This window comes from Furipterus horrens, unplaced genomic scaffold (genome assembly GCF_987537825.1).
Source record: "Furipterus horrens unplaced genomic scaffold, mFurHor1.1.pri manual_scaffold_13, whole genome shotgun sequence".
NCBI lineage: Eukaryota > Metazoa > Chordata > Mammalia > Chiroptera > Furipteridae > Furipterus > Furipterus horrens.
In genome coordinates, this window is record NW_028327183.1 from 55,841,317 (window position 1) to 55,867,496 (window position 26,180).

General features: G+C 50.1%; 1 protein-coding gene across 1 annotated transcript; it reads left to right on the forward strand.

Moving 5' to 3' along the window:
• The first annotated feature begins 9,345 nt into the window (after positions 1 to 9,345).
• Positions 9,346 to 25,602, forward strand: LOC149995474 (leukocyte immunoglobulin-like receptor subfamily A member 6). Its single transcript, XM_090259245.1, has 11 exons — positions 9,346 to 9,415; positions 9,579 to 9,863; positions 10,008 to 10,313; positions 10,607 to 10,624; positions 10,907 to 10,957; positions 11,384 to 11,476; positions 12,176 to 12,277; positions 21,795 to 22,070; positions 22,234 to 22,518; positions 22,663 to 22,961; positions 24,869 to 25,602. Exons 1-11 carry the CDS (start codon positions 9,346 to 9,348, stop codon positions 24,989 to 24,991), a joined length of 1,908 nt encoding a protein of 635 aa, XP_090115371.1. The 3' UTR covers positions 24,992 to 25,602.
• Positions 25,603 to 26,180: the final 578 nt, after the last annotated feature.

The following is a 26,180-nucleotide window of genomic DNA, read 5'->3' on the forward strand; positions in this document are numbered from 1 at the left end:
ATCGTCCTGATCGGGGTCTCGGTGGCCCTCGTCCTGCTGCTGTCACTCTTCCTCTTCCTCTTCCTCCGACACCGGCGGCGTCAGGGCAAAGGCAGGACATCAGGTGAGTAGGGAATGGGGGTAACTGGGTCCACAGGAGAGAGGTGCCCAGAGCACCTGCCGCAGGAAAGACAAGAAGATGGAGCTCAGCTGAGAAACAAATTTCTCCAGAATCTCAAATCAGAAAATCTAGAAAGAGCCCTGGCTGCTGTGACTCAGTGGATTGAATGCTGGCCTCCGTACCAAATAGTTACCAGTTCGGTTCCCAGTCACGGCACAGGCCTGGGTTGAGGCCAGGTGCACAGTTGGGGGCGTGTGAGAGGCAACCACACACGGATGTTTCTCTCCCTCTGTTTCCCCCTCCCTTCCCCTCTCTCTAAAAATAAATAAATAAAATCTGTTCTTTTAAAAAAGGAAAATCTAGTATGAAAACATCCAAGGTTAGCACAGACATACAAATAAGTGTAAGTTAATTTTTCATTTTCAATCTCTTGGAATTTGAAAAGCACCCATCAAGTCTGTTAAGGTTTCCTTCTTTCGTCCGGAATGACACGGGAGGGGTCCTTCCCCTCCCAGGGCTGAGACTCTCTGTCCTCCTGCCCAGCTGCAGACACCCAGGAAGAGCCCCTCTGTGAGAGGAAGGGACGGCTGCCCTGGGGGAGGGTTCATGGGGAAGGGGACAGCCTGGGAGGTGCGGGGTCAGTGGGGAGAGGGACTGAAATCCCCACTGCATGACCTGGCGCCTCCCCTCCCCCTGGGTTAGTGGCCCATCTGGGAGCAGGCGGGTCTGCAGCCCTGAGATCCCAGGGACCTGCCAGGAGACACACCCCATTCTGCCCCCACAGATGCAGCTCTGAAGGACCCACAGCCTGAGGAGGACGTGCAGCTGGACCCTCGGGTGAGATCCCTGCTCCTGTCCAGGCCACCAAGGACCTTCCTGCCGCCCCCTTTACTCCACTGGTCCCTTCCCCGTCCTCACCTCACCTGCTTCTCATTAGCGTCCAGGCTGACCTCTCCTTCTGGGCACCTCCTGCTGTGACTCATCCCTCCCACTTTCCTGTGGCCTCCTGGCCCTCCTAGGTGGCCCCCCGGGCTGGCTCCTCGTCCTCTGTCTGACCTTGTGCAGCCCCAGGTGTCAGGAGGAGGCATGAATAAGTGAACACCCACAGGTCACAGGGTCCGCCTCACGCGTTCATGCAGCAGCAGTGACAGGGTCACTGGTTACTGGCTGCAATTAAGTGCCACAGGGCAGCCCTCTCTCCACACTCCTCGTGCTCACCTGTGGGTGGGAGGAGATATAGGCAAGCAGGCAGATGGCATCCTGGAGAGCCAGGGCTGTGAGGGAGAATAAAGCAAGGGCAGGGGACAGAGTGTGTTGTGGGGGAGGAGCCAGAACAGAGAAAACAGCAGGTGCAAAAGCCCTGAGGCAGCAGATGCTGCTTCAGCCAGATGGGCGTGTGGTTAGAGCTGAGTGAGCAACAGAGACAGTGCGTTAGGTTAAGAGACAGATCCATGGAAGCACCGGATGCCCAGGGCTCAGGAAAGCCCGTCAGACGCCATCAGGACAGTGACCCATCTGATCTGCAGTGAACTTGTCACCTTGACGATACAGAGAGAATCGATGAAGGATTTCCACAGTGGCACCAAGGGGACGTGTTTCGGTCTCACTGTCTCTCCAGCAGATCAGGTCCAAGGACGACCCCCAGGATGTGACCTATGCTCAGCTGAACCATTTGAGCATCAGACGGGAAACAAGGGCACCCCGTTCCTTTCCGTCAGAGGAGCCCCCCGATGAGCCCAGCATGTACGCTGCTCTGGCCGTCCACTAGCCCAGAATGGACCCAGACCCCACACTCCAGGGAGGGGGCCTGCACGTACCCCAGAGGGTACAGGAGCTGCCCCCAAGAACACTCAGCTAGTAAACCCAGCCAGCCTGGAGACCTGACATGGGCCCCCAGAAGTTCCTGGGACCCTTCGGGGGTCCCCAGATTTCATAGTTAGTGATAACTAATATCCCCACATTTTGGGAATAAACCAAGCAGACTTCTCAATGACCAATGTGTGAACCAAAACAGAAATGAAGAGTTTAAATTAAATGATTGTGTAAATATTACGAGTCAAACCTGTGAAGTGAGAACAGTCAAAACCAGGAGTGAATTATCAGAAAATAAAAAGCCTTTAAAAATCACCAGCCTGAGCTATTCTATCAAGGGTTTAGAAAAAGATCTCATCGACTTGTTAGAACCACAGACCACTGGTTAGAAAGCTGTGGCCTGTACACCCAATGGAATGAAAATCTGCCGTATGAAATAATGCATCCTTCCATCTGTGACCGCCTGGATGGACCTAGAGCGTATCAGGATGAGTGACATAATTCAGGCAGAGAAATATTTCACTTATATGTGGAATTTTTAACATCACGCAAACAAACAAAACAAAACAGACCCATAGACAGGAAGAAGAAATGATGGTGGCTGGAGGGGGTGCAGCAGAGGGGTGGATGGCAAGGGGAACACAGTCAGTAATGTGTAATAACTTTGCACAGGACGTGTGCTTACTGGACTTAGCGTGGGAAGCGCATGGTAAGATCCACAAGTAGAAAATCAGTGCTGTACACCTGAAGCTAATATAATATTGCCTCCGGTTATATTTTAATAAAAGTATGCAATTAAAAAGAACTTGTATTCCCCAGGTCCATCCATGCTGTAACAACACAAAACATCTTGTTTCCTTTTTATGGCTGCGTAGTATTCCATTGAGAAGCACACCAGTCACAGAAAGACAAACACAATATGACTGTTTATATGTAGAATCTAATGGGCAAATTAAACTAACAAACAAAGCAGGAAAGGATTCATGGGGACTGAAAACAGATTGACAGCTGTCAGGGGGAGGGGATTGGGGGCTGGGAGAAAATGGGAAAGAGATTCAGCAAAGATAAAACAATCCCAGTATGGTGACTACAAGAGGGGAAGGCATTTGGGGGAATAAATGGTGATGGAAGGAGACTTGGCTTGGGGTGGTGAACACAGAGTATAATTTACAGGTGATGTATTATAGAATTGTACCCCTGAAACTTATATACTTTTATTAACCAATGTCACCCCAATAAAGTCAATTTAAAAAGAAATAAACCCCGGAGCAAAAAGGAAAAGTAATAACAACAAAATGATAGTCTTTTTGTAACAAAATAACAATATGAAAATCATTTTTTAATGATTGTTTTAACTCCTCAAAATAATTGTAAAAGAATAGCAAATTTTTCTAAGCAACAGTGTAACTCGGGAAATATAATGAGGAAAAACAAAAACAGAGAGATAATAAAGTCAAAAATTCAGGGGTTTTTTAAAGTATATTTTATTGATTATGTTGTTACAGTAGTTCCAATTTTTTCCCTTTGCTCCCCTCTGCCCAGTACCTCCCTTCCCTCCAGCAATTCCACCCCCCCTTAGTTAATGTCCATGGGTCCTGCATACAAGTTCTTTGGCTTCACACTTTCCTATATTATTCTTAACTTCCCCCTGTCTATTTTGTACCAACCAATTATGCTTTTAATCCCTGCACCGTATCCCCATTTCTCCCCTTCCCACCTCCTGGCTGATAAGTTTCCAAAGGATCCCCAGACCTATGATTCTGTTCCTATTCTGGTTTGCTTAGTTGGATTTTGTTTTTATTTTTTTAGATTCAGTTGTCGATAGGTGTGAGTTTGTTGTCATTTTAATGTTCATAGTTTTGATCTTCTTTTCCTTAAATAAGTCCCTTTAACATTTCATATAATAATGGCTTGGTGATGATGAACTTATTTAGCTTCACCTTGTCTGGGAAACACTTCATCTGCCCTTCCGTTCTAAATGATAACTTTGCTGGATAGAGTAGCCTTGGTTGTAGGTCCTAGCTTTTCATCACATTGAATACTTCTTGCCAGTTCCTTCTTGCCTGCAAAGTTTCAGTCTTATAGGCACCCCTTTGTAGGTAACTCTCTGCTTTTATCTTCCTACTCTTAAGATTCTCTCTTTATCTTGAACCTTTGGCATTTTAATGATTATGTGTTTTGGTGTGATCCTCCTTGAGTCTAGTTTGTTTGGGACTCTGTTCTTTCTGGACTTGTATGTCTATTTCCTTCGTCAAATTTGGGAAGTTTTCCTTCATTATTTTTTCACATAAGCTTTTTATTTCTTGCTTTTCCTCTTCCCCTTCTGGCACCCCTATGATTCGGATGTTGCCACATTTAAAGTTGTCCCAGAGGTTCCTAAGCCTCTCCTCATTTTTTTCAATTCTTGTTTCCTCATTCTGTACTGGTTGACTGTTTTTCTCTTCCTCATGTTCCAAATCATTGATTTGAACCCCATTGTCCTTCCCTTCACCATTGGTTTTGTGTGAATTTTCCATTGTTTCATTTAGCACAGCCTTCACTTCTTCCCTTATGTGTTTGCCATACTTAAGTATATCTGTCAAGTCTGTGAGCATCTTCATCACCAGTGTTTTGAATTCTGCATCTGTTAGGTTGGCTATCTCCTCGTCACTTAGTTCTCCCACTGGAACCTTGATCTGTTCCCCTTTTGGGTCATACTTCTCTGTCTCCTCATCTTGACAGGCTGTGTTTGTTTGCCTGTGTGTCTTAGGTAAAGTTGTCACACCTGTTACGTTGTAAGGAGCAAAGGCTTAGGGTTTCGTCAGTACAGGGCGACCCGTTTCACCACGTTGTGGTGCTGTGGGGGGGGGTCTGAGAGGGAACAATGCCGCCTGTCCAGAACTCGCCCCTTTACCAGGCACTTCTCCCACTTCCGTATGGGACTCACGCCCCTCTAGCTGTTACCATGACCATTGTTCCCAGAGTGGGTGGGTCTGCAAATGTTCTAGGACCGTGGGGGCCCTTTAAACAAGTGGACTCTGCTGAGAGACCAGCAGTTCCTTCCTCCGCCCCAACCCCCACTGGTCTGCACAGTCAGAAGCACTTGGGCTTTATCTTCACTGGTGCTGGGACTGTGAGCTTCGCGGTCTGGTCTGGTGCTGGGAACGATCCCCAGGTGTCCCTCCCGACTATTATAAATATGTGGCTCTGCTTTCTGTGGGCCCGCTGCTGCCACCACATCACACCTTCTCTGCCTCGGCTCCGCCCCTCCTACCTGTCTAAATGAATATTTCTTCTTTATGTCTTTGTTTGTTAGATTTCCATGCAGCTCTATTTTCTGAAACTTCTGGTTGTCTCTAGTTCTGAGGTAGTTGCATTCCTTCTTAGTTGTGGTGGGAGATGCAGCGTGTCTGTCTAGGCCTCCATCTTGGCCGCAAGTCCCCAAAATTCAGTTTTGGAACTATTAATTACACTCATAAATCTAACCTTGAAAGACCAAGAAAATATGGAAGAATGCACACATTTCTTTTTTTCACATTAATTTTACTTTTTTATTTTAAATCAGTTTTTATGCCTTTTTAAAAACTGTTGTATTTTCCTTGTGCCCTGTGGGCGGGAATGCAGACTGGTGCAGCCACTGTGGAAAACAGTTTGGGATTTCCTCAAAAAATTTAAAACGGAACTGCCTTTTGATCCAGCAATCCCACTTCTGGGAATTCATTCTAAGAATTCCAAAACACCTGTTTGAAAGAATATTATGTATGCACCCTATGTTCATAGCTGTGTTGTTTGCAAAAGCCAAGATCTGAAAACAGACCAATGCCCTCACTTTGAAGTCTATTTTGCCAGATATAACTATTGCTGCTCCAGCTTTCTGTTTGTTTGTTTGTTTCCTTTTGCATAGAATTTTTTTATCCATCTCGTCACTTTCAGCCTATGTGACTCTTTTGTTCTGAGGTGGGTCTCCTGGAGACAGCATATATATGGGTCAAGTTTACTTATCCATTCCCCTACCCTATGTTTTATGATTGGGGCATTTAAAACACTTAAATTAAAAGATATTATTAATAGGTACTTATTTATTGCCATTTTTATGCCTATGTTCCTCTGTGTGTGTTACTTCTTAAGGCATTCCCTTTATTTTATTTTATTTTTGCAGTACTGGTTTGGTGGTAATGAACTCCTTTAGTTTGGGGGCTTTTTGTTTGTTTGTTTTTGGTCTGGGAAGCTCTCTATTTTGCCTTCCATTTTAAATGATAATATTGCTGCATAGAGTATTCTTGGTTTCAGATACTTGCTTTCATTGCTTTGAATACTTCATGCCAATTTCTTCTGGCTTGAAGTGTTTCTGGTGAGAAATCAGCTGACAGTCTTATGGGAAGTTCCTTCTGGGTAACTGTCTCTCTCCTGCTGCTTTTAAAATTCTCTGTCTTCGAACTTTCACATTTTAACCATGAAGTGTCTTGGTGTGGGTCTTTTGGGATTCCTCTTAATTGGGCCTCTCTGTGCTTCCTGAACATTTCTGCCTTTTTCCTTCACCAGGTTAGGAAAGCTTTCTGCCATTATATCCTCAAACAGGTTCAGAGGTTGTTACATTTTATGTCGTCGCAAAGTTCCCTTAAAACTATCCTCATTCTTTTCTTTTTTTAAGTCATTTTTCTTTTCACTGCTCAGATTGGGTGTTTTGTTCTACCGTGTCTTTCTTTAAAGATTTATTTATTTATTTTAGAGAGGGGAAGGGAAGGAGGAAGAGGGAGAGAAACATCAATGTGTGGTTGCCTCTTGTGCGCTCCCAACTGGGGACCTGGCCCACAACCCAGGCCTGTGCCCTGACTGGGAATCAAACCTGTGACCCTTTAGTTCACAGGCCAGCACTCAATCCAGTGAGCCACACCAGCCAGGGCTCTACCTTGTCTTTTAAAATCACTGATACAATCCTCTGCTTCATCTAACCTACTTTTAATTCCTTCCAATGCATTCTTGATGTCAGATATGCTATTCTTTATTTTTGACTGGTCTTTTTATATGGTTTTTATGTCCTTTTTTGTGCTCTTGTAGTTCTCACTAAGTTCCTTGAGGATCCTGACAACTATTATTTTGAACTCTAGAGCTCATCAGTTGTTTGCCTCCATCTTATTTAGTTCTTTTTTATTCTTCTGGAGATTCCACCCATTCTTTTAAAATGAGGGTCCATTTCTTCGTCTCCCCGCTTTGGCTGCCTCACTGTGTTTGTTGGTTCCTTGTGCTGCATGACTCCCACTCTCTGTGGGGTGGCTTTCTGTTGTAGGTGTTCTGCGGGGCTCGGTGATTGAGTCCCATTGATCTCCTGAGCTGGGCACTTTAAGGACATCTCCTGTTTGGGTTTTGTGAGCTCTCTTAGTGTAGTCAAGTCTTGATTGCTGTTGGCCCATTTGTTTGTGGGATCAACCCTCCGCGTGGATGATCATGAATAGTTTTCAGTTCAGAAAGAAATGACTGCAGGTACCTGAAGACAGGGCCACGGAGAAACTTTCAGCAGAAAATGGACAGAATCTGAAATGTAATTTGCAAAGACTGATGTGAAGGGTGAACTGAGAGGAAAGTGAGGGTGCAGAACTCATTACCCAGGCAGGTGGAGGGTGTGACCACTGCCTGGGGTACATGAAGGGTGACCACCTCTCCCCACCTCGTTGACTGGAATCCAAGGAGCCCTCAAGAGAGTGAAACAGGGGTCGCAGGGATGAGCCTGGGGTCTTTGCAATGCACTCTGCTTCCACAGGGGATCCCAGCACTTCCTCCTCGCCTGCAGCTCGGGGCTGAGTCTCACTGTTCCCACGTGACTTTGTGTCTCTGAGAGAAGTGGGCTCTTTCTTCTTCCCTCCCCTTGGGGGAATCATTGGAGTCCTTTCTGCCTTTCAGGGCAGCCAAGATGCTGGGTGTCACTATCCTCTTAGAACTCTGGAGGCTCTTCAGGACTCAGAGAATCTTTATGCATGAGAGTCCTGTTCAAAAGCAGTAAACACACACACACACACACACACACAAACACACACACACACACACACACACACACACACTACCACTTCCTGGATGGCTGAAGGACCCTTGAGCAGCATACTTCCTCTCTAGCTCTCAGATCCCCCAGTCGAAGCCCAGTGAGACCACCCAGCCCCCACAAATGTCATCAGAATCCTTCTTGCCTGAGACATGGGGGAGAGGAAGCCAGTCACTGAGAGCAGATGAAGATTCTGGAGGTTTGAGAAACTGAAAAGCAGAGGTACCTGGTCCATGGAGCAGAAGGAAGGCTCAGACTCAGACCACAGCACAGTCACGTGAGTCACGACAGATACCCTCACAGGGCCGGGGGGAGCGCCTGGCCTCCCCATCACGGCTGCAGGGCCAGCTGAGTGAGTGTCCAACGAGCTGACTTTCATATCTGCTTCACTCCGTACACAAAATTGATGCTGATGGGCCACAGGCTGAAGAGTAAATCAAGGACTTCTTCTTTAGCAAACAATGTAGAAAATGTCTTTTCATCATTTTTTATTGTTCTTCTATGACACTTGTCTCCATTTTCCCCCTTTGGCCTCCTCTGTCCATCCCAACCCCCTACCCCGGCTCCCACAGTCAGTTCCCACCCTGTCGTCACGCCCGTGGCTCATTCATGCGTGTTCTTTGACTAGAGATTTTCATGCTAACTGCTGTTCAATGCCTTCTAATATAATTATAATCACATAGAAGTTTTGTCATAATTCACAGAACATTTTAAATATTTATAATGTTTGAGGAAAATGTTTTTTCAAGGTCCTCGGTTCTCATAATTTTTCCCATTTCTCCTTTCTAAGCACCTTAATTGCAACAATCGCCTTAGAATGCCGTTTTCTTGCTAATAAGGGTTCTCAGAATACAGGAGATCAGTCCCCTCGATCTCAGACGCAGTTCTGGATCTGGCACAAACAACCGGCAGGCAGTAGGAGATCAGCGAGTGTCTGTCTATGGACAAGTCAGACACCGGAAGTATATTTTGTGTGGGGGAGGTGGAGAACATGAGTGGTCAATCCTTTCTGGAGTCCGCCTGTTGAGGGTGGACTGAGGACCAGAGCCTGGATTCCGCCCTCTCTGAGCAGGAGCTCAGACCAGGCAGAGGGTCCTGGGAACAAGCAGAGACCCCACAACTGGGCTGAGTGGCTCCAAGGGACCTGCCGGCCTCCTGAGCTCACGTCACGGAAAAACACAGCGCCAGGCCCAGGGCGGGGCGTCCGCCCGCAGCGGGTCCACATAGGTGGGAGCCCGGAAGGGCGGCAGCAGCCCCGGACTCACCACATCCTGTGCGTCTCTGTCCTTCAGGCCCAGGGTCTCGTCCCCCTGGGGAGCGGGAGCACTCACAGCGACGGCATGGTGTCCATCCTCCCTGCTCTTCTCTGCCTCGTACAGTGTGGGGATGGGCAGGGGCCGCAGGAGGGCATGGGGCACTGATGGGGCAAACCTCTGACAGGGACTCTATTCCAGGGCTGAGCCTGGCCCAGAAAACCCGCGAGCTGAAGGGTGAGTCCTCCCCAGGGTCCCTGTCCCACCTTCTACTTCACTCCTGGGGCTCGGGAGGCAGCAAGGGGTCCTGGGATGAGGTGGTAATGAGGAGGGACGTGGGCTGAGCGGGGGAATGGGGGATAGGGGAGCCCTTTCCAATGCAACCTCTGGTTCCTTCCAGGGACCCTCCCCAAGCCCTCCCTCTGGGCTGAGCCAGGCACCGTGATCCCCTGGGGGAGCCCTGGGACCATCTGGTGTCAGGGGACCGTGGAGGCTGAGGAGTACCATGTGTACAAAGAGGGAAGCCTAGTGCCCTGGAAGAGACAGAAGCCACTGGAGCCCAGGGACAGGGTCAAGTTCTCCATCACACGCGTGACAGACGGACATGCAGGGAGCTATCTCTGTAACTATCTCAGCCCCGCTGGCTGGTCAGTGAGCAGTGACCCCCTGGAGCTGGTGGTGACAGGTGAGAGGGCACTCAGGGGCCCCAGCCTCAGGCTCTGCCCTCAGGGAGACAGTGCTCTCAGGGTGTCTCCCCCTCACAGCCCAGCCCTGGGGGACATGAGGGAGGTGTGAGCCCCATTTAACTCACTGCCTCCTTCTCTCCTAGGATTCTACAGCAGCAAACCCAGCCTCTCAGCCCGGCCCAGCCCTGTCGTGACATCAGGAGGGAACGTGACCCTCCAGTGTGTCTCATGGGGGAGATTTGGCAGATTCATTCTGACTGAGGAAGGAGAGGACAGGCTCTCCAGGACCGTGGACTCACATCCACACCCCAGTGGGCTCTTCCGGGCCCTGTTTTCCATGGGACCCGTGACCCCCGGCCGCAGGTGGACGTTCAGATGCTACGGCTGCTACAGAAACACCCCCCTGGTGTGCTCACAGCCCAGTGACCCACTGGAGCTCCTGGTCTCAGGTGAGGGGCCCTGACCCCATCCTTTCTGAGCCGTCAGCTCGGGGTGGTGACCCCAGGAGGCATCTGAGGTTGGAGTGGACTGAGGGGTCTAAGTGATGGTCGCCCAGCACAGATGTGACCCTCAGAGACCCTCCCCTGGGATCAGAGGTGACAGGTGGGCAGGAGGAGTGTCTTGGGCCCACACAGCTGATGGAGGAAAGGGTCTGATGACAAATCCAGGGTTAGTCCCCGACCCTCTTCTGCTTCTGTTCCCCTTCCCAGGACCCCCTGGGGTCCCTGCCCCCCACCCACAGGGCCCACGCCCACAGCTGGTGAGTCACTGAGACCTCTGCTTAGAAGGAGCACAGAGCAGCCCTGGGAGCTCTGAGGGTCCATCAGGGGTCTTGGGTCCCCCAGACACTCAGGGATGGGCTGGGTCCAAGCAGCGGGGAGTCAGTTAGAGATGCCGGGAGCCACAGGACCTCAGGGTTCTGAGGCTGCAGGTGATAGTGGGGGGTCATGGCAGAGGGACACGTGCGCCCAGGCTGGGAGAGGAGCTAGGCTCAGGAGGGGAGAAGGCAGACCCACCCCTCACCCCCATCCTGAATTTCCAGGCGGCTCTGAGGATGGAGGACCCCCCACCACAGAGTCAGGTCAGCAGAGCGGTAAGTGGGGGTCTCTGTGGGGGGCTGGGGGCCCTGGTTCTGGTCCCAGCTCTTCAGCTCCCATGGCGGGAACAGCGGTCCCTTCTCTGCTCTGAGGGTCAGGTTCATGTTTGTTCATCCTGCTTCCCTCCTGCTCACAGACTGCGGTCACATTAGGTGACATCAGGGGTCTCACAGGCTCAGAAAGGCAGTGTCCCAGCCCAGCCTGCCCCCCCTCTAGAATGAACCCCTGACAGCCCTTCCCTCTCAGTGCAGCCAGGCCCAGCGGTGGCTCAGGAGAGAACACGGCCCTGCTGTGTCAGTCACGGAGCCCAGGAGTCACTTTCTGTCCATGAGATATCAGTCCGTTCCCCTCCCCCATGTTGTAGATAAACTACTGAACTGGGTAGACGTAAGCCCAATTCTTCATGAGCTCTGTGACCTCAGCCCACGGGGGCACCTACAGGTGCTACAGCCCACTCAGCACCTCCCCCTACCTGCTGTCACTGCCCAGTGACCCCCTGGAGCTCCTGTTGTCAGGTGAGGAGACCCTAACTCTGTCCTTCCTAAGCTCACACTGCGCAGGGCTCTGTCTCTCCAGGGTCTGAAACAGTAATAATTGGGGAGTTTTGGGGACTCCATTGAGGAGGATGTTCAGGAACCCCAACAGCAATCCCTGCCCCATGGACCCTGGGACATCAGCTGCTGAGTTAGTGGGGTCTCGGAGCTGGAGGGAAGGAAGTGGATGGGGTCTGCCTCACACACAGGACACAACCATTTCCATATGGTGACCATCTTCCTTACCACCCTTGGCCTCTGTGGGACATTAGCTGCTCCAAAGTGAATCCAGGCATGTTCACACACCAGAGGCTGAGATCACCCAAGGAGGGGACAGGGAACCGGGCAGAGATGGGACGGAGCTCATGGAAGGACCATGGAAAGGTTGTAATTTGAGAGGTGGGGCATTGGAGAGCACAGACCCCAGGAGGAAGGCCTGCGGTCCCCCCAAGTCCTCACTCACCCCCTCATTCATGATTCTCAGGAGCAGCCGGCACCATCAGCCCATCACAGAACATCCCAGGTGCCAGGAGTGGGGATCAGGGGAAATCCTCAGTGACGGGGCTGGGGCAGAGGGTCATGTCCTGTCAGAGGGACGCAGGTGTTCTGGGAGGACATCCATGATTCGGGGGTGACTTCTATCTTTCTTATTTCTGTGATCTGTTTCCCCACAATCCCTAGCCTCCCACCCCCAGGACTACACGGTGGAGAACCTCATCCGCATGGGCGTGGCTTGTCTGGTACTGGTGGCCCTCGGGGTGCTGCTGCTTCAGGCTCGAGACAGCGAGAGGAGGGCCCACGCTGCAGCCGGGACATGAACACAGAGGGGACGGGCACTGTGCAGAGTGGGGAGCGTGGAGCCCATCTGATGACCCAGGACGTGGTGAGGGACAGTCTGGGCTGCAGCGGGGGCAACTGTCTGCGAATTTGTCTGGGAGAGGAAACACGGTTTGGGTGCATGGGGTGTCTGTGGACCCCTGTACAGGACTCTGCCACAGTAAATGTGTGTTTTCTCTCCCTTGGTCTTTGCTGACTTTCTTTGTTGACTCTCTGTAATGGCCCCCGCTTCTTTCCTCACCCCTGTGACATCAGGGTCCACCCGCATGGCTGTCTGGGTCCACACATCTAAAACCTCATGCCCTCTTCCACTTGTAGATGATAAAGTGTCCTTAATTTCTAACCACCACATGACCCGATGCATGTCATGGTGTCTTCATCTCCTCAGATCACAGGAGTCGCCTGTGAGCCACAAGTGAATAAACGGGCAAAAGTAGAGACGACCCTGAGAGATGAATGCAAACCACTGCCTCCTGCCCTCTCTGGGCCCCCCGTGCTCCCCGTCTTCTTCAGATGCCGCGTGTGCTTTCCCCAGAACTGTCCTTCCTTGGTATTTGAAGGGACAGCCTAGTGGGGGTGTCACCTTACAATGTTACCATGTTTAAGAATGATAGGATTTGTGGAATATTCCAAAGTCTGAATATAAGTAAAATGGAATTTTACTCAACCATGAGAAAGAAGAACAAGTAGAAACAGAGGCAGGACACTTGGAGCAGACAGACAGAGGTCAGAGGGGAGGGAGGAGGAGACCGGATGAAAGAAGGTGGAGGGATCAGTCCAGGAACGCGCATGCATGACCCACAGACACTGTCGGCAGGGCGGTGACGGCCAGAGGGAAGGGCAGCGGGGGCTGGGTGGAGGCGGGCAAAGGGGGTGGGATAGAAATGGGGACATCGGTAAGAGTGTCACAGTAAAAATAAACAAAAAGCCCTGACATTTGAGGCAACGTGAATGGACCTGGAGGGCATTTGTTAACCCGGCTTGATCGCACAGAGAAAGAGAAATCCTGACTGATCTCACGTACATGTGGGATCTCTAGAAGCCGATCCGTAGACACAGGGAGTGGCACGGTGCTCACCAAGCAGAGTGCAGGACAAGGAGACGGTGGGCAAAGGGCATCGGCTTCCAGTCATAAGGCTAACAATTCCCGGGGTGTCTAACGGAGAGCCTGGTGGTTACACTGAGCTATGCTGTGTTATGTGTGGAGAGTGGCTTAGGGAGGTGCATCTGAGATGTTCTCACCACAAAAAATGAGTGGCAATCATGTGATTTCTTTTTTTTAAGTATATTTTATTGATTATATTGTTGCAGTAGTTTCCATTTTTTCCCCTTTGCTCCCCTCTGCGCAGTACCCCTCTTTCCTCCAGCAATCCCACCCCCCTTAGTTCATGTCCATGGGTCATGCATATAAGTTCTTTGGCTTCACACTTTCCTGTATTATTCTTAACTTCCCCCTGTCTATTTTGTACCAATCAATTATGGTTCTTAATCCCTGCACCATTTGCCCATTTCTACCCCTCCCCTTCCCAGCTGATAACCCTCCAAATGATCTCCATACCTACGATTCTGTTCCTATTCTGGTTTGCTTAGTTGGATTTTGTTTTTATTTTTTAGACTCAGTTGTTGATAGTTGTGAGTTTGTTGTCATTTCAGTGTTCATAGTTTTGATCTTCTTTTTCCTAAGTAAGTCCCTTTGACGTTTCATATAATAATGGCTTGGTGATGATGAGCTCCTTTAGCTTTACCTTGTCTGGGAAGAACTTTATCTGCCCTTCCATTCCAAATGCTGGCTTTGTTGGATAGAGTAGTTCTGGTTGCAGATTGCCTTTAATCACATTGAATACTGTTTGCCAGTCCCTTCCTGCCTGCAAAGTGTCCTCTGAGAAATCAGCTGATAGTCCTATCGGCACCCCACAGTATGCAACTCTCAGCCTCTCTCTTGCTGCCCCCAGGACTCTGTCTTTATCTTTCAACTTTGGCATCTCAATCATGATGTGTCCTGCTGTGGTCTCCTCTGGGTCCAGCCCGCCCGGGACCCTCCATTCTTCCCAGACCCGTATGTCCATCCTTTACAAGATTTGGGAAGCTTTCCTCATGTTTTTCAATTCTTACTTCCTCATTCTGTACTGGTTGACAGTTCTTTTCTTCCTTATGTTCCAAATCGTTGATTTAAACCCGTTTCCTTCCCTTCACCATTGGTTTTGTGTAGATTTTCCTTCGTTTCACTTAGCATAGCTTTCACTTCTTCCCTTATGTGTCTGCCGTACTCAAGCATATCTGTCAAGTCTGTGAGCTACTTTATCACCAGTGTTTTGAATTCTGGGTCTATTAGGTTGGCTATCTCCTCGTTTGTTAGGTTGGTTATCTTCTTGTCGCTTAGTTCTCCCACTGGAGCCTTGATCCGTTTCCCATTTTGGGTCATACTTTTCTGTCTCCTCATTCTGACAGGTTCCTGTGTTTGTTTGCCTCCGCATCCCAGGTACAGCTGTCGCTCCTGTTACATTGTAAGGGGCAGAGCCTTAGTGATTGTTCAGTACAGGGTGATCTGTTTCACCACGTTGTGGAACTGTATGTGGGGAAGGGATTTGCGAGGGAACAATGTCACCCACCCAGCACTTGCCCCTTTTCCAGACACCTCTTCCACTACCGCTCCAGAATGGGCGCCCCTCTAGCTGCTGCCCTGGCTGTTGTTCCCAGATGAGGTGGGTCTGTGGATGTTCTAGGACCATGGGGGCTCCTTAAACAAGTGGACTCTGCTGAGACAGGCTGTTTCTGCCTCCACCCCAACCCCCACTGGTCTGCACAGTCAGGAGCAATGAGGCTTGATTTCCCCGGCGCTGGTACCTTGAGCTGTGAGGTCCAGCGCGGAGCTGGAAACACTCCCCAGGTGTCCCTCCTGACTGCGTTTTCCACTGGCCTGCCACTGCCACCACCACACCACATCCTCTCCACCCCGGCTCTGCTTCTCCTGGCTGTCTTGTTGAGTATTTCTTCTTGATATCTTTGTCTGTTGGACTTCCATGCAGCTTGATTTTCTGGAACTTCTGGTTGTCTCTAGTTCTGAGGTAGTTGTGTTCCTTCTCATTTGTGGAGGGAGACACAGCGTGTCTGTCTATGTCTCTGTCTTGGCCAGAAGTGTCTGTCTTCATTCTTGATGTAAAAAATATAACTCACAGCAGGCAAATGTCATGTGATCTGATGACTGAAAATATCACAGCGTTTGTGAATCTATGTATTTATGTATCCATTTCTCTCTCTCTCTCTGTGTATCTCTAACTCTCAGGTGCATTTTTTCTCTCTCTTTACCTATCTTTCAATCAATTTATCTATATATCGCCATCTGAGAATCATCTATGGCCTTCTTTCTGGAAAAAATACAATAAATTTCTCTTTTCCAAAGCCACCCAGTTATTTGTAATTTGTTACAACAACTTGACCAAGCTCCTCTCTTTTCTTCCTGTCTCTTTTCTTCTCCTTCTTATATTCCCCTTATTTGCCCTCCTTTCCTCCTCCTCCTCCTCCTCCTCCTCCTCCTCTCTCTCTCTCTCTCTCTCTCTCTCTCTCCACCTCCATAGAGGGAGAAAGAACTCGGTTTTGACTAATACACAAGAAATGGTTTCAGCTGAAACAAGAATCTGCAAGTTTTCCTCTCATTGAAAACACAGTATCAAACTGCCCAGTTAATGACTTTCTTTTTGTAGCAGAGTACAAAGACAATGAAGGGAAATTGACAACAATAAAAAAATTTCTTTTAACTTCACAAATGTAAACAGCTATAAGTGATATTCAAATAATTAAACTTGGAAATGATTTTTTGATATGTTTGCAATTTCATAGTTTTCTTGTTATTAAAGATGTAAACTATAACAAATATGCAAGTGATACTAGACCTAATAAATATTAAGTGGAAGTCAAATTTCATATTTCTTCTGAGAATGGTTTTATATTATTAACTATTTTATATATTCGCTTTGCCAGGAAATGCTGACTGCTATAAACTGAATAATTGTTATGGTTCTCCAATAACAGCAAACTAGGTTAAATCCTCCTATGACTGTAGGGTTTAGGAAAATGAACGGTGACACCTGAGACGTGAGGGGTGTTTAGTGACGTGGCTCAGGTCAGTCCATCAGCACCTGCTATTTGTAGGGAGAGGAGAAGCTGGTGTTCTTCCTGTGTGGCAGGCACCTCGTGCACAGAACTGACTATGCTGTGGGGACAGTGCCCACCACATCCTATGCCTCTGTATCCTGAGTTGCACTTGAACGACTGAAAAATGAGCCATCGAAAAGTCTGCTATAAAAAATGTCCACTGAGAGTTTGCCCCTTTTCCTAAGGCACGGACAGGAGGAACATGATGCAGCAACGAAAATTCAAAATAGTTGTCCCAGGATCCACAAGTCAGGACAGTGCGTCTCCTGCCCAGAGGCTGTACTGACCCAGGCCCTGTCCAGCCTTGAACAGAAATGCGCATGTGTATCTAGGAGGCTTTCCTCAGAACCATGGGTCACCTCCACTTCCGCTCATTCTGTCCTGGTTTGCAGATGAATCCCGAGAGGTGGTGGAGAATTCAGCACTGGGTCTTGGACAGCTCCACCCCCCACCTGGAGCACACCTAGCCATCTAGCTGTCTCTTTTCTAATGTTTTTATGTAAAAGGAGCATGTAAATATGAGTATATGACTTACATATACTTTATGCAGAATATTTTATGGGTCTGTGTATTCTAAAGTGTTTCTCTTCACTACAGTTGTCTTTTAATCTTATATACGTATTTTATCCTCTCGGTGGGCTGAGCACCAAGAACACATTCAACACAAGGAATCAGAGCTTGTTTTAAAAGCAGTGACAGAACCACATAGTTCATTTTAGGTCCTCGGAATTGGGGTATTAATTGCACTGAACACAGTAGTGAGGTAGATTCACGTTGCCAAAGAGTTGAAATTTCCCCTGTGCACCCATTACTTTACTCACAGGAAAGTATGCATGAGTGCCTGGGGATGATCCTTTGTTGAGTTCTCTCAAAAGTATAAAGAGCCTGGATATACACTTAAAAGCTGAAATCCTCCTGTGGACAATCTGTGTGTACTGTTAGGAAGGATATAAAACTCTCCTGAGTAGGAAGCACTGTCTGGGTGGATGAGCCTGAGAAGCATGAATGATGAAATAATCCTGGCATTTCCACGACATAAAAAGTCAGCCACTCAACTCCCACTTTCTAGTGTAAGTGTCTGCACAGAGACACTTTCAAAAACTTCACTAGGATGAAGTATCTCAAGTTCATGCTTTACATATGGACAAGATGATTCTGAAGTTTATATGAAACTCCACAAGAGCCAAAAATAATTCTGAAGGAAAACATAGTGAGAAAGGAGGACTCACAAGATCACATTTCAAATCTTACTATGATATTCCTGTAATAGAGGGATTTTGGATTTGGTTAAAATATTGACACATATTTTAATGAAATATAATAAAGATCTACAAATAGACCCACACAAGTCCAGTCCACTGCATTTAGACAATGATGCCCAGACACACCAAGAAAGAAAGGATGTTCTTTGCATCAAATGATGCTCAATATTTGGATATCATGGCTCTTTGCTGTGCTGACTTTGATAAGACGCCAGGAAGGCCTTGCCCATGGTGGCCACAACATTTCACTCCCATCACCAGTGCCGGGCTCTCACGGTCAGCCCACGCCATTGTCAACTGTCAGTGCTCCTGCCTTTATATTTGAGCCACTCTGTGTGTGTGTTGCTACCACACTGAGAGTTCATGCTCGCTTTTGATAAATTATGAAACCGAGGAACAGTTTCAGAAATAACCACACGTTGGATAGCAATGTTTGTAAGTTGAATGTTAAAGTATTTGTCTCCTATGGGTGTCAGCTGTCATCTTACAGATGTGTAGATATGTTTTAAATGTTCTCAGTCCCAGTCCCTTGCCTCATTTGCCATTGCTAATATCTCCTCCCACCGTTTCCCATTGTGCGGCTTCAACTTCCCTCTCTTGTGGGTGTCCACGGGAACAGTTATTATTTTTAGTGCAGCCCATTTACCAATTTGTCCTCCATTGGCCTCCACTGCCCCTCCCACACCCCGCCCCCACCTTCAATCCCCACCATGTTGTCTATGTCTCTGGATCATTAATACTAGTTACTTGACTAGACCCTTCCCCTTCTTTCCCCACTTCTCCCCTTACTTCACCCCTCTGGTCACTGCCAGTCTGTTCCTTCTTTCCATGCTTCTGGTTCCATTTTGGCCATCTGTTTTATGTTCATTAGGTTCCTGTAATACATGAGATCATATGGTATTGGCCTTTGGCTGCCTGGCTTATTTCACTGAGCACAATATTCTCCAAGTCCATCCATGCTGTCATGAAAGGTAGGAGTAAGATCTCACCTATAAAAGGAAGCTAATGAAGAAAATAAACTAACAAACAAAATAGAACCACAGGCATGGAAACATGGATCAGATTGATAGTGACCAGAGAGGAAGGGGGATAAGGAAGGAAATAAGGGGAAGAGTCTAGTCAAAGAACATGTATGAATGACCCATGGACATGACATGTGTGGAAAACAACTGTGGGTGAGGGGGTGGATTGTGGGGAAGAGGGCAAAGGAGAAAAATTGGAACAACTGTAATAGAATAAGTATAAAAAACTTTAAAAACTAGTTAGGAGCAGGGGTGGTCTTCTGAGTTTGTTTTCAGCCAGCCAAAATGTTTCTGTCACCACCTTCAACAGCCCCACACTGATGTGGTCACTTTATGACGTGCTTTTTGAACAACACTTGCTCTTCAAAATGTTGTGACATTCTATTGCCGTCAACCTGAGGTTGTTTATTTGTTTTCAAGTAAAACCTTTGGGGGTTGCAAAAACAGCTGTGGATATCGAACATACAAACCTCTGGGCTTCCTGTCAAAGAAAACATTTATTGCTGTCAAGATGAGACTGTTTATTCATTTTCAAGTAAAGCCTTCGGGGTTTGCAAAAACATCTACAGTTATGGAACATAGAAACCTCTGGGCTTCCTGTTGAAGAAAACGTGCAACCAAATACAAGACAACATTTTAGAGAACCCTGGAGACAAAGCGACTCTCTGCACTGCAGCAAAAGAGGGTGAGGTGTTGACAGGTCAGGGGCATGCTCCCTGCCAGGCGAGGATGTTGGATTATGTTTATAAGACAAGAAGAATACACAGGGGAACCGGTATGGTCAGATCGAGTAATAAATGTTTTATGTGCCATGGATTACCAGTGAACTAGAGATAAACAATATGTGTCAATAAAATATAACATCAACAGTAATTGAACTCCAGTCTTGCATGTCCAACCATGGGACGTGGATGGCTTACATGGACTTACACACCATCCTTGTGTACTTCTTCCCAGCTCTCAACGCATGTGAAGACGAGAAATGAGAAGAAGGAATTTCCGTGTTCCTTCCATTTCTGTGCTTTTAGCTGGGGGCTTCAGAAGGGGTTGCCAGTTCTATAGAACGCTAAGAAAGCAGATATGGGGGAGAACCGAAATGTCAATAGCACCTAGTGTGAGCGTGAGTGTCTGCGAGTGTGTGAAGGTTTGAGTGTGAGTGTGTGTGACTGAATGTGCTCACGGGGTAACGACAGCTCTGGGGGGCTGAGGAAACAGAAGTGAGAGCTGAGGTTGGAGGGTCACCTGTGGATGATCATGAATAGTTTTCAGTTCAGAAAGAAATGAATGGAGGTACCTGAAGACAGGGCCACGGAGAAACTATCAGCAGAAAATGGACAGAATCTGAAATGTAATTTGCAAAGACTGATGTGAAGGGTGAACGGAGAGGAAAGTGAGGGTGCAGGACTCAGTACCCAGGCAGGTGGAGGGTGTGACCACTGCCTGGGGGACAGGAAGGGTGACCATCTCTCCCCACCTCGTTGACTGGAATCCAAGGAGCCCTCAGGAGAGTGAAGCAGGGGTCGCAGGGATGAGCCTGGGGTCTTTGCAATGCACTCTGCTTCCGCAGGGGATCCCAGCACTTCCTCCTCGCCTGCAGCTCGGGGCTGAGTCTCACTGTTCACACGTGACTTAGTGTCTCTGAGAGAACTGGGCTCTTTCTCCTTCCCTCCATTTGGGGGAATCACTGGAGTCATTTCTGCCTTTCAGAGCAGCCAAAATCCTAGGTATCACTGTCCTCTTCAAACTGTGGAGGCTCTTCAGGACTCAGAGAATCTTTATTCATGAGAGTCCTGTTCAAAAGCAGTAAACACACACACACACACACACACACACAGTATCACTTCCTGGATGGCTGAAGGACCCTTGAGCAGCCTACTTCCTCCTCTCTAGCTCTCAGATCCCTCAGTCACAGCCCAGTGAGACCACCCAGCCCTCACAAATGTCATCAGAATCCTTCTTGCCTGAGACATGGGGGAGAGGAAGCCAGTCACTGAGAGCAGATGAAGATTCTGGAGGTTTGAGAAGCTTAAAAGCAGAGGTACCTGGTCCATGGAGCAGAAGGAAGGCTCAGACTCAGACCACAGCACAGTCACGTGAGTCACGGCAGAGACCCTCACAGGGCCGGGGGGAGCCCCTGGCCTCCCCATCACGGGCTGCAGGGCCAGCTGTGTGAGTGTCGAACAAGGTGACTTTCATACCTGCTTCACTCCGTACACAAAATTGATGCTGATGGGCCACAGACTGAAGAGTAAATCAACGACTTCTTCTTTAGCAATGTAGAAAATGTCTTTTCATCATTTTTTATTGTTCTTCTATGACACTTGTCTCCATTTTCCCCCTTTGGCCTCCTCTGTCCATCCCAACCCCCTACCCCGGCTCCCACAGTCAGTTCCCACCCTGTCGTCACGCCCATGGCTCATTCATGCGTGTTCTTTGACTAGAGATTTTCATGCTAACTGCTGTTCAATGCCTTCTAATATAATTATAATCACATAGAAGTTTTGTCATAATTCACAGAACATTTTAAATAGTTATAATGTTTGGGGAAAATGTTTTTTCAAGGTCCCCGGTTCTCATAATTTTTCTCATTTCTCCTTTCTAAGCACATTAATTGCAACAATCGCCTTAGAATGCCGATTTCTTGCTAAGAAGGGTTCTCAGAATAAAGGAGATCAGTCCCCTGGATCTCAGACGCACTTCTGGATCTGGGACAAACACACGGCAGGTAGTAGGAGATCAGCGAGCGTCTGTCTATGGACAAGTCAGACACCGGAAGTATATTTTGTGTGTGGGAGGTGGAGAACATGAGTGGTCAATCCTTTCTGGAGTCCGCCTGTTGAGGGTGGACTGAGGACCAGAGCCTGGATCCCGCCCTCTCTGAGCAGGAGCTCAGACCAGGCAGAGGGTCCTGGGAACAAGCAGGGACCCCACAACTGGGCTGAGTGGCTCCAAGGGACCTGCCGGCCTCCTGAGCTCACGTCACGGAAAAACCCAGCGCCAGGCCCAGGGCGGGGCGTCCGCCCGCAGCGGGTCCACATAGGTGGGAGCCCGGAAGGGCGGCAGCAGCCCCGGACTCACCACATCCTGTGCGTCTCTGTCCTTCAGGCCCAGGGTCTCGTCCCCCTGGGGAGCGGGAGCACTCACAGCGACGGCATGGTGTCCATCCTCCCTGCTCTTCTCTGCCTCGGTCAGTGTGGGGACGGGCAGGGGCCGCAGGAGGGCACGGGGCACTGATGGGGCAAACCTCTGACAGGGACTCTATTCCAGGGCTGAGCCTGGCCCAGAAAACCCGCGAGCTGAAGGGTGAGTCCTCCCCAGGGTCCCTGTCCCACCTTCTACTTCACTCCTGGGGCTCGGGAGGCAGCAAGGGGTCCTGGGATGAGGTGGTAATGAGGAGGGACGTGGGCTGAGTGGGGGAATGGGGGGTGGGGGAGCCCTTTCCAATGCAGCCTCTGGTTCCTTCCAGGGACCCTCCCCAAGCCCACCATCTGGGCTGAGCCAGACTCCGTGATCCCCTGGGGAAGCGCTGTGACCATCTGGTGTCAGGGGACCGTGGAGGCTGAGAAGTACTATATGGACATGAGGGGAAGCCTAGTACCCTGGGACAGACAGAAGCCACTGGAGCCCAGGGACAGGGTCAAGTTCTCCATCACACGCGTGACAGAGGGACATGCAGGGAGCTATCGCTGTTTCTACCTCAGCCCCGCTGGCTGGTCAGTGAGCAGTGACCCCCTGGAGCTGGTGGTGACAGGTGAGAGGACACTCAGGGGACCCAGACTCAGGCTCTGCACTCAGGAAGGGGGTGCTCTCAGGGTGTCTCCCCCTCTCAACCCAGCCCTGGAGGACGTGAGGGAGGTGTGAGCCCCATTTAACACACTGCCTCCTTCTCTCCTAGGATCCTACAGCATCAAACCCAGCCTATCAGCCCTGCCCAGCCCTGTCGTGACCTCAGGAGGGAACGTGACCCTCCAGTGTGACTCATGGTGGGGATTTGACATGTTCATTCTGACTGAGGAAGGAGAGGACAGGCTCCCCTGGACCCGGGACTCACAGCCACACCCCAGTGGGCAGGTGCAGGCCTTGTTCCCTGTGGGCCCCGTGACCCCCGGCCGCAGGTGGACGTTCAGATGCTACGGCCGTTACAGGAACACGCCCCATATGTGGTCACTGCCCAGTGAACCCCTGGAGCTCCAGGTCTCAGGTGAGGACCCCTGACCCCATCCTTTCTGAGCCGTCAGTTCAGGGTGATGTCCCCAGGAGACATCTGAGGTTGGAGGGGACTGAGGGGTCTAAGTGATGGTCGCCCAGCAGAGATGTGCCCCTCAGAGACCCTCCCTGTCCTGCCTCCCCTCCCCTCCCCTGGGTTCAGAGGTGGTCAGTGGGCAGGGGGAGTGTCTTTCCTGATGGAGGAAAGAGTCTGACGACAACTCCGGGGTTCGTCCCCGACCCTCAGCCACTTCTGTCCCCCTTCCCAGGACCCCCTGGTTGTCCAAACCCCACACCCACAAGGACCATCCCCTCAGCTGATGAGTCACTGAGACCTCTGCTCATAGGGAGCACAGAGCAGCCCTGGGAGCTCTGAGGGTCCATCAGGGGTATGGTGTCCCCCAGACACTCAGGGACGGGCTATGTCCCCAGGGCAGGGAGTCAGGCAGAGGTGCCTGGAGCAACACGCCCCCAGGGCTCTGAGGCTGCAGGTGACGGGGAAGGAGGGGCATGGCAGAGGTACATGTGTGGCCCAGGCTGGGGGAGAAGCAATGGGGCTTAGGTGCGGAAAAGGCCGTTCCCACCCCTCACCCCCATCCTGAATTTCCAGGCGGCTCTGAGGATGGAGGACCCCCCATCACAGAGTCAGGTCAGCAGAGCAGTAAGTGAGGGACTTTGTGGGCGGCTGGTGGGCCCTGGTTCTGGTCCCAGCTCTTCAGCTCCCACGGCGGGGACAGCGGTCCCTTCTCTGCTCTGAGGGTCAGGTTCATGTCTGTTCATCCTGCTTCCCTCATGCTCACAGACTGCGGTGACATTAGCTGACATCAGGTACCTCACAGGCTCAGGAAGGCAGTGCCCCAGCCAAGCCTGCGCCCCTCTCTCTAGAATGAACCCCTGACAGCCCCTCCCTCTCAGTGCAGCCAGGCCCAGTGGTGGTTCAGGAGAGAACGTGGCCCTGCTGGGTCAGTCACGGAGCCCGGGAGTCACTTTCTGTACATGACATATCAGCCCGTTCCCCTCCCCCATGTCGTAGATAAACTTCTGAACTGGGTACATGTAGGCCCAATTCTTCATGAGCTCTGTGACCTCAGCCCACGGGGGCACCTACAGGTGCTACAACCCACTCAGCACCTCCCCCTACATCCTGTCACAGCCCAGTGGCTCCTGGAGATCCTGGTCTCAGGTGAGGAGACCCTAACTCTGTCCTTCCTAAGCTCACACTGCGCAGGGCTCTGTCTCTCCAGGGTCTGAAACAGTAATAATTGGGGAGTTTTGGGGACTCCACTGAGGAGGATATGCAGGAACCCCAACAGCAATCCCTCCCCCATGGACGCTGGGACATCAGCTGCTGAGTTAGTGGGGTCCCTCAGCTGGAGGGAAAGAAGTGGAGGGGGTCTGCCTCACACACAGGACACAACCATTTCCATATGGTGACCATTTTTCTTACTACCCTTGGGCTCTGTGTGACATTAGTGTCTCCAAAGTGAATCCAGGCACGTTCACACACCAGAGGCTGAGACAATCCAAGGAGGGGACAGAGAACCTGGCAGAGATGAGATGGAGCTCATGGAAGGACCGTGAAGATGTTGTGATCTGAGGGTGGGGCATCGGAGAGCACAGACCCCAGGAGGAAGGCCTGCGGTCCCCCCAAGTCCTCACTCACACCCTCATTCATGATTCTCAGGAGCAGCCGGCACCATCAGCCCATCACAGAACAGCCCAGGTACCAGGAGTGGGGAGCAGGGGAACTCCTCAGTGACGGGGCTGGGGCAGAGGGTCAGGTCCTGTCAGAGGGAGGCTGCGGCCCTGGGTGGACATCCAGGACCTTGGGGTGACTTTGTCTTCCCTGACCTCTGTGACCCCTTTACCCACAATCCCTAGCCTCCCACCCCCAGGACTACACGGTGGAGAATCTCATCCACATGGGCGTGGCTGGTCTGGTCCTGCTGGCCCTCGGGGTGCTGCTGCTTCAGGCTCGAGACAGCGAGAGGAGGGCCCACGCTGCAGCCGGGACGTGAACACAGAGGGGACGGGCACCATTCAGAGTGGGGGAGCGTGGAGCTCTCTGATCACCTGGGACGTGGTGGAGGACAACCTGGGCCGCAGCTGGGGCAACTGTCTGCGAATTTGTCTGGGAGAGGAAACACGGTTTGGGTGCATGGGGTGTCTGTGGACCCCTGTACAGGACTCTGCCACAGTAAATGTGTGTTTTCTCTCCCTCGGTCTTTGCTGACTTTCTTTGTTGACTCTCTGTAACGACCCCCCCTTCTTTCCTCACCCCTGTGACATCAGGGTCCACCCGCATGGCTGTCTGGGTCCACACATCTAAAACCTCATGCCCTCTTCCACTTATAGATGATAAAGTGTCCTTAATTTCTAACCACCACACGACCCGATGCATGTCATGGGGTCTTCATCTCCTCAGATCACAGGAGTCGCCTGTGAGCCACAAGTAAATAAACGGGCAAAAGTAGAGACAACCCTGAGAGATGAATGCAAACCACTGCCTCCTGCCCTCTCTGGGCCCCCCGTGCTCCTCATCTTCTTCAGATGCCACGTGTGCTTTCCCCAGAACTGTCCTCCCTTGGTGTTTGAAGGGACAGCCTAGTGGGGGTGTCACCTTACAATGTTACCATGTTTAAGAATGATAGGATTTGTGGAATATTCCAAAGTCTGAATATAAATAAAATGGAATTTTACTCAACCATGAGAAAGAAGAACAAGTAGAAACAGAGGCAGGACACTTGGAGCAGACAGACAGAGCTCAGAGGGGATGGAGGAGGAGACCGGATGAAAGAAGGTGGAGGGATCAGTCCAGGAACACGCATGCATGACCCGCAGACACTGTCGGCAGGGCGGTGACGGCTAGAGGGAAGGGCAGCGGGGGCTGGGTGGAGGCGGACAAAAAGGCGGGGGTAGAAATGGGGATATCGGTAAGAGTGTCACAGTAAAAATAAACAAAAAGCCCTGACATTTGAGGCAACGTGAATGGACCTGGAGGGCATTTGTTAACCCGGCTTGATCGCACAGAGAAAGAGAAATCCTGACTGATCTCACGTACATGTGGGATCTCTAGAAGCCGATCCGTAGACACAGGGAGTGGCACGGTGCTCACCAAGCAGAGTGCAGGACAAGGAGACGGTGGGCAAAGGGCATCGGCCTCCAGTCATAAGGCTAACAATTCCCGGGGTGTCTAACGGACAGCCT

Coding starts and splice junctions, on each gene's coding strand:
- LOC149995474 (XM_090259245.1), top strand. CDS start 9,346: ATGGGGCAAACCTCTGACAGGGACTCTATTCCAGGGCTGAGCCTGGCC. Junction 10,958..11,383: donor AGAGTCAGGTCAGCAGAGCG/GTAAGTGGGGGT, acceptor CTGTGACCTCAG/CCCACGGGGGCACCTACAGG. Junction 22,519..22,662: donor CCTGGAGCTGGTGGTGACAG/GTGAGAGGACAC, acceptor CTTCTCTCCTAG/GATCCTACAGCATCAAACCC.